This window comes from Hippopotamus amphibius, chromosome 2 (assembly GCF_030028045.1).
Source record: "Hippopotamus amphibius kiboko isolate mHipAmp2 chromosome 2, mHipAmp2.hap2, whole genome shotgun sequence".
Lineage (NCBI taxonomy): Eukaryota > Metazoa > Chordata > Mammalia > Artiodactyla > Hippopotamidae > Hippopotamus > Hippopotamus amphibius.
The window spans coordinates 26,255,431-26,268,263 of record NC_080187.1 but is presented as its reverse complement, the minus strand read 5'-3'; the positions used below and the strand labels follow the sequence as shown (position 1 = coordinate 26,268,263).

Sequence of the window (12,833 nt, the reverse complement as noted above, 5' to 3'; positions counted from 1 at the left end):
CTCAATAGTTGTGGCTTGTGGGCTCTAGGGCGCAGACTCAGTAGTTGTGGTGCGCAGGCTTAGTTGCTCCTCGGCATGTGGGATCATCTCGGACCAGGGCTCAAACCTGTGTCCCCTATGTTGGCAGGCAGATTCTTAACCACTGCACCACCAGGGAGGCCCCTACTGTTTAAATTTTCTTTCAATGTCATTAGCTGAAAGGTTTTTTTGCTTTTGTTTTTTTTTTGGTTTTGTTTGTTTGTTTGTTTTTAATGTGCCTTTTTACATGGCTTTCATCTCGTCTACAGATAGGTTGACAGTCCCTGCCCTTCTGCTGGATTCCGCCATTTTGAAACAGCCTGTCCTTTATTCAGCCAGGCCTAGAAACTCCATCCATGCCCGGCTATTACAGAGCAGGTGACAGGGATAGAGTTACTCTGTGACTTAATTGACTTGGAGGTGGTAATGGACCCATTCATTCTTCACTGATGCTATTCCATATAGCATATAGCAAAATCCATTTCCTCCTTCTAGGCATCGGAGCAGGGAAATTTTTTCAGACTTCCTCGCAGTTGGTTCAGGTCTTGTGACTGAGTTCCTGCCAATGGGATGTAGGCAGAAATGATGTTCACTAGTGCTTTTCACACTGTAATGTACATGTCCATCACCCAGGGATCTTATAAAAATGCAGATTGATTTAGTAGGTTTTGGGAGGGGCCTATGCTTCTGCGTTTCAACCTGCTCTCAGAAAATGCCAGTGCTGCTGGTTTCATAGAAAACAGTTCAAGTATTAGGAAGGTACACAAATTCCAGACTGGCCATAAAATGTTCTATGCAGACATCCATGATCTCTCAACCATATCTGCACAGTTAGAAGCAAAGGTCCTGGGATGCAGAGACGCTTGAGGGATGGGAGGAGACTGGATTCTGCGTCACTGACTGAAGGAGTTCTGCTGCCTAACTCAGGAGGGTCTGTGAGTAGAGTCAGAGGTAACCTTGTATTGTGTTACACCAGCAGTGTCAGGGTTTACTTGTTACTGCAGCATGTTTTACTCGAATACTTGCTCTTATCAACTGCCTTTTCTGAGTTGTTCCTCGACTTATGATTTTGAATTAACTTAGTAAACTTACCAAATACCACATTTATACCAGGCATGATTCTAGGTGCTGGAGAAGGCATAATTGAAGCAGGTGGAGTTCTTTTTCTAAGGAACTGGGAGGGGAGATAAGATGGGATCAAGTAATGAATCAACAAGTTTCAAAGCTCTCAGGGCCTAAGAAGTCTTGCTGCCTGAGCTCAGAAGAGGGAGACAGAAGTCGCAGTTGTAGACTTCAGGAAAGGCTTTCTAGAAGTGGTTGTATTGACATTAGTACAAATGTATAAGGTTTGAACTTGTGATAGTTAGAACAGGGACAAGTATATCAGGGTAATTAAAAGCAGTAAATGGCAGGAAGGTACACAAGGAAGTGAGACTTGTCATTGGTATCAAGTGTCCAATAAGAGTTAATGCTGCCGTCTCATCCTTGGGGCTGCTAACAGGAGTAATGTTAATTGCTATAATAAGCAAATCTGAAAGTTTCAGTGGCTTCAAAATAATAAAGGTTTATTTCTCACTCACCATCCCATCGACATAGATGTTCCTGGTCTTAGAAGCCTTCCACATGGTGAGTTAGGGACCCAATCTCCTTTATCCTGTGGTTTCTTTCTGTCTAGGATGAGAGAGGAGAGAGTGGAGAAGGCATGCCGTGGTCCAGGTGGGAGACACATCACTCCTGCTCATTGATGAGAAGTGGTCACATGACCCCCACCAGGAGCCAGGGGTGCTGGGAAATGGGATCACTGACAGGGCAGACACGTCCCAGTGGCAATTCCACTCTAGGGAAGTGGGGGCAGGGATCTCTTGGGAGCACATAGCTGTCTCTGCCTTAGGAGGGGGAATACTGAGGCAAGATTGGGCTAAGGGCCAGAAGTTGGGTTTAGAGTGGTGAAAACAATGTGTCAGATTCACATTTCCTCCCTCTCAGTCTCTTCTAGGGCTCCATCCGGCAGGGCCTGCCCCATTTGGAACCTGGCTGTGAGCAAGAAAACATCTGCGGTTGGAAAACGGGGATGGTGATTCAGGACTGTTTGGGACTTGGAGAGGATGCTCTTGAACTCTTTACTCAACAAACATCTCCCTCCTGCAAAGAGGCAAGAGGTCATCTGTCTGTCTGCTTTGGCACTTTCACCCAGTGACCTCCAGGGCTTCAGACACCTTCTCCATAAGCTGGAGTGAGCTCAGCACAAACTGTCCGTGGATTTGACCATAACTGACTCACTAAAGGTCTGAGTGAGAGGAGAAGGCAAAAGCAGACAAACAGGCACTGAGGACTTTGCCATCCCAGACCTGTGTCCTGTAAACAGGCTGTCTGCCTCACAGCCAGGGAATGAGCCTGGACGTGGGTTGGGATTGGAGCCTTGACAGCTAATCCCCAGAGCCTCTGACTGTGGAATACTGTGTTTGGATGGAGTATGCTGCCCATAAGCAGGGCACAGGGGAGAGGCAGGAATGTGAGGAAAGAATGTGGCTTTGGAATCAGATACGACTAGTCTGTGCCACTTACTCAGTTTTGTGACTTTGGGTAAAAGTCACTTATTCTTCCTTGGGCTCAGTTTCACCATTCTGTGAAATTGGCAGAGCACTATGGACCTCAAACACTTCAGGACGATGCTGGCACACAGATGGGCAAGTCATATTTCCTCCCCTGTTCTTTCTACATGGAAGAGAGGAATCTGTTATCTCTTCAAGTTACTTAATGTGGATAATGGTCCATAGCCACCATTGCTTGAGCACCTCTTATGAGCCATTTTGTCCTTGCATCAACTGTAAGACAGGCAGTATTATTCCCACACAATTATTTGGCCAGCGATGATCTGTGGGGATTCTAGAGTCATGAAATATGGCAAACGGGAAGAGCCATCACTCAGTTCCTGCCTCGTTTGGAAGAAGTTGGCTATTTAACAGGCAGCAACTCAAAATGAGGCAGAGGAACAAGCACCTGGCATGCTTGACGTTTGTTCCTGTGAACACTCTGGGGAAAGCCTGCCAATATGTACCGTTATGGAGACTCTACCACATGCCAGGCACCACGAGGAGCGGGGACACATCACCTTGTTAAATTCTTGTGATAACTTTGGATAGTAGCATCCTACGTATTTTCAGAAGAGGAAACTGAGGCTTGAAGAGACTGTGCAGCTTGCCTAGAGTCACAGGTGCAGGGCTATGCTCATGCCTTTGCAAAACTCAGAATGAGAATTTAAGTAAGGAAAACCATGCGTTTTTCAAAACTGGGAATGGGATTCGACATTCAAACAAAAGAAAACCTCATTAATGGGCCTTTGGAATGTATTCCTTAGGCTATGATTCCCTTGCTATTTCCAAGGGGAAGTAGGAGAGGGAGGATGGGCAATATTAATTAAATACAGGGTGGGGGATGAACTTGGATATGCTCTCTTCCTGTTTCTAATGTATCAGAGCCGTCTCACTTCTCCGCTTCCCCGCTTCAGCAAAGGCTGGATGAGCTGTGGACCAAGAAAGTGGCTGGTACTGGAAGAAACTCACAATCTTAGTGTTTGTCTTGCTGCCAGCTCTCAGACAACAAGTGTTTATTGCAGAGCAAGCATCTTCTGATGGCCTGGCATGTGGCATGGGCAGCCCACCTGACGAGCGGGGTTGCCACTGGGTTTCCAGGCTGGGCTCTACCTCCCTCAAGAGCCTGGCTGGCAAGTTCAGAGCCTTGCATAGGACAAAAGGAACTGCACTGGGGGCTTGGCTTCACAGGGAAGGGCTGGCGTTCTGTTAACTAAATAAGCACAGAAGAGTTGCTCATCCCAAACAATTAGGCTGCCCTTCGGGAGCACAGAGGAAAGTGAACGCAAACCGAGTGTAGGTTACGCTCCTCACTCCTCCATTGATTAGCTCAGTGATTTTTGTCAACATCAAGCAACCTCTCCAAGTCACAGATGTCTTCATTTGCTAAGTGGGACATTCAAATGAGATATACACTTCCTGTGTTGGTACAGGTCTTGGCTCTGAATGGGTGTTCAATCAATAACTAAAGAGATGATTCCATTTGGCTTCGTGGTTACTTGAATATAAACACTTTATATTCACTTATGTTCATTATGACATTTTCTGTTATGAGTTACAGAAACGCAGCTTAAAACAAGTATAAGCATAAATGAACAAACAAAGGAAATTTCATGAGCTTGGCAAGTCCAAAGATGACCTGTCTTCAGGGACAGCTGGATTCAGGGGTTCCAGCAGTGACACCAGGGCCCAGCCTCTCTTTACCCCTTAGCTCAGTGTCCTTCTGGGTATTGCCTCTAGCTTATGAACAGGCTCTGGTCACCTGCAGCTCCAGATTCACATGTTTTCCAGCTTATTAATTCCAAAGTCCATTTATCAATCCAGGCAAGACTTTGATTGGCCTTGCTTAGAATAGACAACTACACCTGGATCAATCACTGTTGCTAGAGGTCCAGAACATTGAGATTGGCTACTCTGGAGTCACATGACCTACCCTGTGGTCAGGAAGGGGATGCTGGTAGATGTGGAAATTGGTAGCTCTGCTGGGATGACACAGAGTGAAGAAGACAGTTGTTCAAAGGCAGTAAGGGTGCTGGGCAGACAGAAACAGAGGGTATCTACCCCACCTCTCAATAGCCCTAGAGAAGGAAAGTCCTCACTCCTGGTTCTTCCTTAGGTCTCCCTCTGAATCAGTGCTAGTCTTAGGACAGTTGTTTCTAAAGTCATCAAGGTGAATGCTGTTGGTTTAGAGATAAATATAGCTTCCAAACAGAGTAAAATAACTTGCAGAAGAAGGAAGAGTTGCTACTGAGTTGTGTGAATCTGAACTGTAAGTAGAAGCCCCAGGCCATGCCTGTCACTTTGGCTTAGAACAGATGGGACTCAGGGCAAAATTTCACTCAACCAGCTGGGTCGTATGGACATCCCTTGCACTACTTGCTTTTAGGTCAATGCCACGCACATCAGGATATGTGGCACATGGGAAGTTTTCTCTGTATATTTTCTGTTGCCTCCTTTAATTTTTTTGGCCCAAATTTTCCAAAACAATAACAATAACCAGATACCCAAAGCCAAGCTAATGTCACATGGATGGTTCTTTGGCCCTAGAAGCTTTAAACTTGTATGCTCTTTCTCGGCAGACACTCATGTACTGTGTTAGATTGAAGTTAAGGAAGTCAGGATTTGCCTTTGCAAACTGATAAGGCAAAGGCCACTTCATTTCTGTTTCTATCCTTGTCACTCCTTTGTGGTGGTGGGAACCATTGTCTTCCTTCTCAGCTTTTTCCCAGTAGTTATTTCATTTGCTTCACAAATACTTGTTGAACACCTGTTCTGTGTAACAGGCTGAGTTAGCAGAAAAGACCCACACACGTCAGCCAAATGGGGGCTGTCCGTCATCCTCTTACTCTGCTTCTTCAAGTGTCTCCCTGTTCCCACCTTTGCCAATGTGGAAGACGCTTCCAGTAGCTCTTTACTCAAGATTTCTAATGGGAGATGGAGAAGGGAAATGGGTTTGCACATCTTGGAGCAAACAATTTACAACATTCTCCTGAAATATTTTCATTTCTCAACGTTGGTTTTGGGACATGGTCATGGGCCCTGGTCGTAAGTTTCCTGTTTTCCCCTTTCCCCAGCCTGGTTGACCCAAGTTTCCTCCATCCCAGTACTCACTCCCCTCCCCCATTCCCACACATTCAGCCTTCTATCTTTTGTGACTAGAACAATTCACTTCTGCCTCAGCTTTTACCTCTACTCGCATGTGTAAGCAGCATTGTGATGTTTAAAAGATTAAAGGATCCTCCAGTTTTCAGGATCTACACTCCTTATAAAGCAATGTCAATCTGTTAGTTATCAGGCCCCATTTAGAGCCCAAGGGCTATGGCAAGATTTCTCAAGTGTAACCTGGGAACCAGTACCAAGATGCTGGTTAAAAACTAAAATTCCTGGACCTTACTCCAGGTAAATGGAATCAGAATCTCTTTGGAGATTCAACTTGGTCTGCACATAGGAATCACTTGGAGAACATTTTTTTAAAGGCCTCCAAGGGACTCAAATATGCAGGCAGGATTTTGTTGGAGTAGATGACCTGCATTGTTTGCAGGCAGCTCTAGTGACTCATGTGCAGCTGAGGTTTGTATTGTGGGAACGCAGAGGAGAAAAGACAATTTCCCCTGATGCAGTTAGAGGACGGAGGAGTGAGGGGGAGAAAACTTCCTAGAGGAGGTGAGTGCTATTTGAGGTAGACCTGGGTGAATGGGTGGGCTTTTATCAATTGCGGGAAAAGAGGAGTACACACAGTTTAAATCAGCCCTGCTTAAAATCCAGGTTATTTAACACAGAACTCACGGTGGTCCAGCTTTAACCAGAGATCAAACTCTAAAACGGCATAGTCATTTGCACAAAAACCTTCATGTGGCCTACCCCTTCACCAACATAAGCCCTTCTCCTCCCTCCCAAGGAGGTGAGTAGCTGTTCACAGATACAGTCACTAAGGGTCACTGATTTTTCTAAACTTTCTGCCCCACTGATGCTATAAGTCATGAAAATATTCCAGAAATGCCAATATTTAAACATCCAAATTCCATCTCCAAGACTACCTCTAACATTTGAACGTGGCACAATGTCTGCTGACAGGCACCTGTTTCAATGGAGGGTTTAAACAATCGTGCCTCGGTTTCCTAGGTGGCGACTCCGCCCGCTGTCATCAGAAGGTGCGGGGCGGGGATCAGCAGGAGGTTCAGCGAGGCCAACAGGATAACAATCAGTCAATACAGAGATGGGCCCCCGAGTGCCTTCCTCACCTTCTTGCCTGTTTGTTTAACTAACACCAGTGAGAGTCCTTATTAAGGGCTGTTAACACTTCAAAATGCTGTTTGTTGAGGCTGCCCAAGTGATAAGTGACGTGTGTGTTTACTCTCTTGTTCTCAAGGCTGCTGTGGAAGCCTGAAACACAGTTTTGAAGTGGTTCCCTTTCGATGAACAGACTCGTCAGTTTTACAAATAACCCAATGGTGTGGGAACGGAATCACTAACACTAAAAAAAGGCCACAAATATTTGTTGGCTCGTAATTGGATTTACTTGCTTATGACCACAAAACACACACCATCGCACACCATCCCCACCCCCACACACATTTTCTTTATATCAGAATACACTGGTAAGGTCAGTGTTCGCTTAGTCCCAGGTCTGAGTTTGCAATTCAAGCGTTTTCTTTCCCAACAGTGTGAGGGAATAGTGTATGTCTGTGTCCAACCAGGAAAGGAAACACTAGGATTGCAGGAGACATGAAATGAAAGAGGGATTGCTGACTCCAGACACATCCTGGAAAACTGGCTTCCTTCAGAACTCTTGTCCACTCTGACTCCAAATGTGGATGCTCGTGGGATTTGCCAGTTATTGGGTTGAGGGGTCTGCTCCTCTGGTGAAGCAGCAGAGCATCAAACATATGTTTCCTCTATGTCTGTGAGCTGCCCGCCTACCTCTGCCATGACACCAACCATATCCTCATGCCTTAACATTAAAAAGTTGTCTATAGTCCCTTGTGGGATTCTTAGACCCAACCAGTAGACTCATGAGTGTTTTCAGAGCCCCAGAATCAAAAGTGGAGAGGTGACTTTAGGAGATGGTAATAAATAGTCATAAGATTGTCATCCAAACCAGAACCTTTGGAGAATGAAAAGATGTCATTGTTCTAGGACTACGGGTGTTGGGTGGGACATTTGGTCTTCCCAGTGATAACAATAGGTTAACGTTTATTGAGCCCCTGTTACATGCTAGGAATTTAACACATCCTTTCATACATTCTTCCCCTGAATCCTCACAATAATCTTGTTCAGTAGATAGTGTTATTCCCATGTTACAGATGATGAAGTTTCAAGGAGTAACTCATGTAAAATGACTCTGCTATCGTCATGTCCTGATAAGAGCAGGCATGAGTAGGGATTTGGACTGAGGTCTTATTCAAAAATGTATGCACTTTGCACTGTACTGTGTGGTTTCTCATCCTGTAACTCAGTGTTTTTTTTCTTTCCTCTTTTTTTCTAAAAAAACCTAGGTTCGAAGGAGACCTAGGTTGCTAGTCAGCTACCAGATACACCTGAAGGCAAGGGGAAGACCAACGAGGAAAGCATTATGAAGGGCAATTCCATCTTCGTGTGTAATATGTTGGCCAAGTGGATGAGTGGATTTCTACTGCGTGAAAGAAAAAAAAAAAAAAAAGGAAGAAAGACAGAAGAAAAAGGAGAAGGGAAAGGAGAAGAAGAAGATGGAAAAAGAGGAAGAGGAAGAGAAGGATGGAAGAAAGGAAGGAAGGAAGCAAGGAAGGAAAGAGGGAGGGAGGGAGAGAGGAAGGGAGGAAGGAAGGGAAGAACACTGCTTTACTTTAAGCCCCTTGTTTTGAAATTGAAAAGCTGAGTCCTGGAGAGAGAACGTTCCATATCCAACATCACATAGCAAATCATAAAGAGAGGAAACAATGACCTGAAAAGTCGAGGTCTTTTGATTTTCAATCCATGTTCTTTTTGCTACACTTTTCTTAGCAAACGTATGTTGAGAGGAAGTGTCGCCAGTTGGAGCTATTTTCTTATTTCACCACATTTTGACACTGCAATGAGCTGCTGGTCCTTAGGGAAACTTTTCTTTAAAAAGAGGGATTAAGCTGTTTTTAAATATTGAGCAGGAAAAGCTGTCACAGATTTCAGATGTACTACGGAGGAGGTTTTAAATAAAAACAAGTGTGTGCGTGTTGAATTTTGTTGTCTTTCTTAGTAAAAAGAAGTGTCGTATTATTGAAATGCCTTCTTTTTTTCATCACCATAGTCCTGGACTATTTGAAGAAAATTAAATGATAGTAGTTTCAGGCTGGAAAGCACAGCTACATTGAGTGCTCAGTCAAGTCAGATCAGGGGACTAGAGTGGAAAAGGAGGCCACAGTCAACTGTAGAATATGGAATGAGGGAATTTACAAGGGTGAAAACACAACAGAGACTTAAGGAGTCATCCCCCCAACCCCCCACAAAGGACTTCCTAGTGACAGATTAACCCAAGGGAGGGGGGGTCTTCTCAGAGAAGAGTCAGTTTGGGGGCTGGGCCTTCGAGGGAGGGACAGGGAGGAAACTCCCAGTAGACAAAGCTTTGGGCTCCATCCCTACTTCTTTGAAACAGCTCCACCTTACTCTGCTCACATCTATGAAGTACTCACTACGTATTGAGGACCCTTACACATCCTTTACACAGGTTAATTCATTTAACCTTCACCGTGAGGTTGACACTGTTATTATTCTCCAGGTCAAATAGCTAATAAGTGATGGAGTTGGAATTCAGACTGAAGCAACTCAACTTTGAGCCTATGTCCTCAATCCCATGCCACACTTGCTCTGAAATTTCCAGGCATCAGCTGGAGGTTTCAGTCATGCTGGGGGCTCAGGCCATCCACAACCCTTCAGCATGATGTTCCTTAGCAATGAGATGAACCTGGGGGAGCAGTGGGCATTTCCTTTTCTTCTTTGAAACTGTTTTCCTTAATCCTTGCCCCTGAACCTTGAGCATGATGTGTTTGGGAAGTAGGAAGACAAGGAGGGTTCACAGGGGCCAATTCCAGCAGATTCCTCCAGACTCTTCCATGTACTTTGCAATTTGGGTTAGATGGTCAGAATATGGGATGCCTGAGCTCTGCTGTCCATAAGCTTTTTGCTCTGAGGGTGATGCTTTCCTCTGGGCTGAATCTCAGTAGAGTGTTGTAAACATTGACTTCCTGAGTATGTAAACTTGGTTAAATTTTCTAAACCAGGAATGTGATAACTTAAAAATCCTCTGCTTTATTCTTCTATAACCATGTATTCTAGGAAATATGGGAGCCAATAGTTCAAGAAAGATATTTCAGAAGAGGAACAGACGTGACTAGAGGGAAGGTCAGGAACAGAGAAGTGTGGAGTCAGAGGGGAGAAAAGACTATTGTGTATTTCTCCTCAAAAGACTATCCCCGTTACAACTATTTATTGACTTCATGCACACGTGATTTCATGCAACTCTTTGGAACCCACCAATTGCCTAAACCCATGAAGAAAGAGAAAATGTGTGTGCATATACTCCTACACCCCAGTGGAGCTTGGCTGACTCTGTGGGCACCCCTTAAGTAAACTCACCTTTCATGTGTGGTTCTGCCTGTGATTGGGAGCCTGGGAATCTCTCTCGTGGACCTTGCAGTGATTCACTTACAAATATAGAAAACAGAATCCACATCAATTTTTTAGAAGGAGACTGAGCATTCTAAAGCAAGTTCAAGTCATTTAAACTGCTTTCAATTTCCAGGATTATGGCAAAAGGGCTAGGCAGAGAAAAGGAGTGAGTGCGGTTCTTTGTTTCAACATGGTTAAATAGTATCTCATTTAGTTTCTCATTATTGCCCATAAAATAAGAGCAATCATATATATCTTTATTTACATATACCTATTATATGTATGTATTTAATTTCCAAGAAGACTCCAGGAAAATGTTGCAAGACTGTGGAAAATACTAGATTTGAAATCTGAGAACCTGCATTTGGGTCTTGATTTTAGTCCTTATAAAATTACTAGGTCTTGGTTTCTTCCTCTATAAAAAAGATTATACCTACCTCACAGGACTGTAATAAAAATTAAGTGAGATAATGCATATGGTAATATGTTGTAAAATAATTTGTTATTAGATATGAAAGAATCTGATATTTTTAAGAGAGAAATTGATCCATGTGGCAAATATTGTATTCCAGTGTGAGCACAAACCCTAAAAGCAGATCTGAGCATCTGTGTTTACAGGCACACAATGGAGACTTGTGACAGCCTGCAAAGGCATCTTTCAAGGCCAACAAGTCAAAGCTGATGACAAGGACCAGGGGTGGGCGGCTTCTTTCCCAAGCACAGTACGGGCAGCATCTTCTGAAAGAGGGATGTGTTCCTTCCACCAAATTGTGATTAAAGGCGAGTAATAAGAGTGTCGTGGTGCGGGAGGGGGAGGGTGGGGAAGGATCGCCAGGGAGATTCTGAGGCGTGGTTCGCGCGCCCGCCGCCGCCCTGGCCCCCGCCCTGGCCCCCAGCTCCCACCCGGTCGGCCGGCACAGCCATGATCAAGGCGGTCCGCATCTTTAACACCCACCTGAAGCCACAGCTCTCCAAGTTCTACCGGCCCTACAGTGAAGATACACAACAGCAAATCATCAGGGAGACATTCCATTTGGTATCTAAGAGAGATGAAAATGTTTGTAATTTCCTAGAAGGAGGATTATTAATTGGAGGATCTGACAACAAACTGATTTATAGACATTATGCAACATTATATTTTGTCTTCTGTGTGGATTCTTCAGAAAGTGAACTTGGCATTTTAGATCTAATTCAAGTATTTGTGGAAACATCAGACAAGTGTTTTGAAAATGTCTGTGAACTGGATTTAATTTTCCATGTAGACAAGGTCCACACTATTCTTGCAGAAATGGTGATGGGGAGAATGGTATTGGAGACCAACATGAATGAGATTGCTACACAAATTGATGCACAAAATAAACTGGAGAAATCTGAGGCTGGCTTAGCGGCAGCTCCAGTGCGTGCTGTATCAGCTGTAAAGAATATGAATCTTCCTGAGATCCCAAGAAATATTAACATTGGTGACATCAGTATAAAAGTGCCAAACCTGCCCTCTTTTAAATAAAAAATTAAAAAGGCCACTCCCAGGTAAAATCCGGGGGAAAAAGTCATCTAAGTTATTTACCAAAAATAGAGGAGGAGAGTCTTAACTTTTGCTCTTGGATTTAAGTCAAGGTACTAGATAGACGTTATGTAAAATCAGTATGAAAGTTCAATGTTGCTTTTCTTGCTCAGTGATTTTGAATAAATTGAGTAGTTTGTGTGATTTTTTTCTTTATTTTCTAAACTGCATTTCTGTGGCCACCTAAGGCATGCCTCTACGTATGGGCTACTACAGTATTTTGAAAAGTGTTTGGGACATTTCTTTAAATTATGTACAACCCAAAATGTTGGTGTTCTGTATGGATCACAAGTACAGCATTCCTTAATTCCTTCTGTTATTTGTCACAGTTGTTATTTAAAGAACGAAGTATGTATTGCATGAAAACATTATGACCTTTTCCTCTTAGTTTAAATAAACTCCAACATAATTGGACTTCTAAAAAAAAACAGAAAAACAATAAAGATCCTGATATTTGCATAGGACTTTTTACAAAGAGAGTCAGGGAGTCAAATTCTGCCCATTCTACTCCAAGCTTCATTTATTTATTTTTTTAAATCATTTTATATTACTTGTTCTCTCTCTCTCCCTTCCCCCGCTTGGCCATGCCTCGTGGCTTGCAGGATCTTAGCTCCTCGACCAGGGATTGAAACTTGCGCCCTTGGCAGTGAAATCCTGGAGTCCTAACCACTGGACTGCCAGGGAATTCCTCTACTCCAAGCTTTAAATCACTGATTACCCGTGAGGATTAATACCTTTGTTTCCAATGAGGCTATTGGTGCATGGAAGATGGACTAACTCTCATCTTGGAATGAAAATCTCAGTGTTGCAGAGAAAGTTCACTGAAATGTACATCCATGGTGGTTCTTCATCACCCCAATAATAGCTGGATAGTGTTTCTAAGTGTGGATAATTGATCTGATGTTCCTTTCATGCCTCCTGAGATTGGGGCTAATGGCAGTCCAACTTCTTGTACCATTGGCCTTTGGGGCCAGCAATCAGATTTTATCTTTTCGAGGAATCCGGAGCTCTCAGGAGCTAGAGAGATGGTTTGCCTTAGTTCATTT

The 12,833-nt window shown here is 43.8% G+C and overlaps 1 protein-coding gene across 4 annotated transcripts; it reads left to right on the top strand.

The window, feature by feature from the left end:
• The first annotated feature begins 11,148 nt into the window (after nucleotides 1-11,148).
• On the top strand, nucleotides 11,149-11,730 carry LOC130846123 (AP-3 complex subunit sigma-1-like). Of its 4 annotated transcripts, none has more exons than XM_057724155.1 (2): nucleotides 11,149-11,218; nucleotides 11,423-11,730. In XM_057724155.1, the coding sequence occupies exons 1-2, from the start codon at nucleotides 11,149-11,151 to the stop codon at nucleotides 11,728-11,730; spliced, it is 378 nt and encodes a 125-aa protein (XP_057580138.1). The 4 variants fall into 4 exon arrangements, with proteins under 4 accessions (XP_057580138.1, XP_057580137.1, XP_057580135.1 ...); XM_057724154.1 differs by having other exon boundaries at nucleotides 11,149-11,421; nucleotides 11,602-11,730; XM_057724152.1 differs by having other exon boundaries at nucleotides 11,149-11,421; nucleotides 11,494-11,730.
• Nucleotides 11,731-12,833: the final 1,103 nt, after the last annotated feature.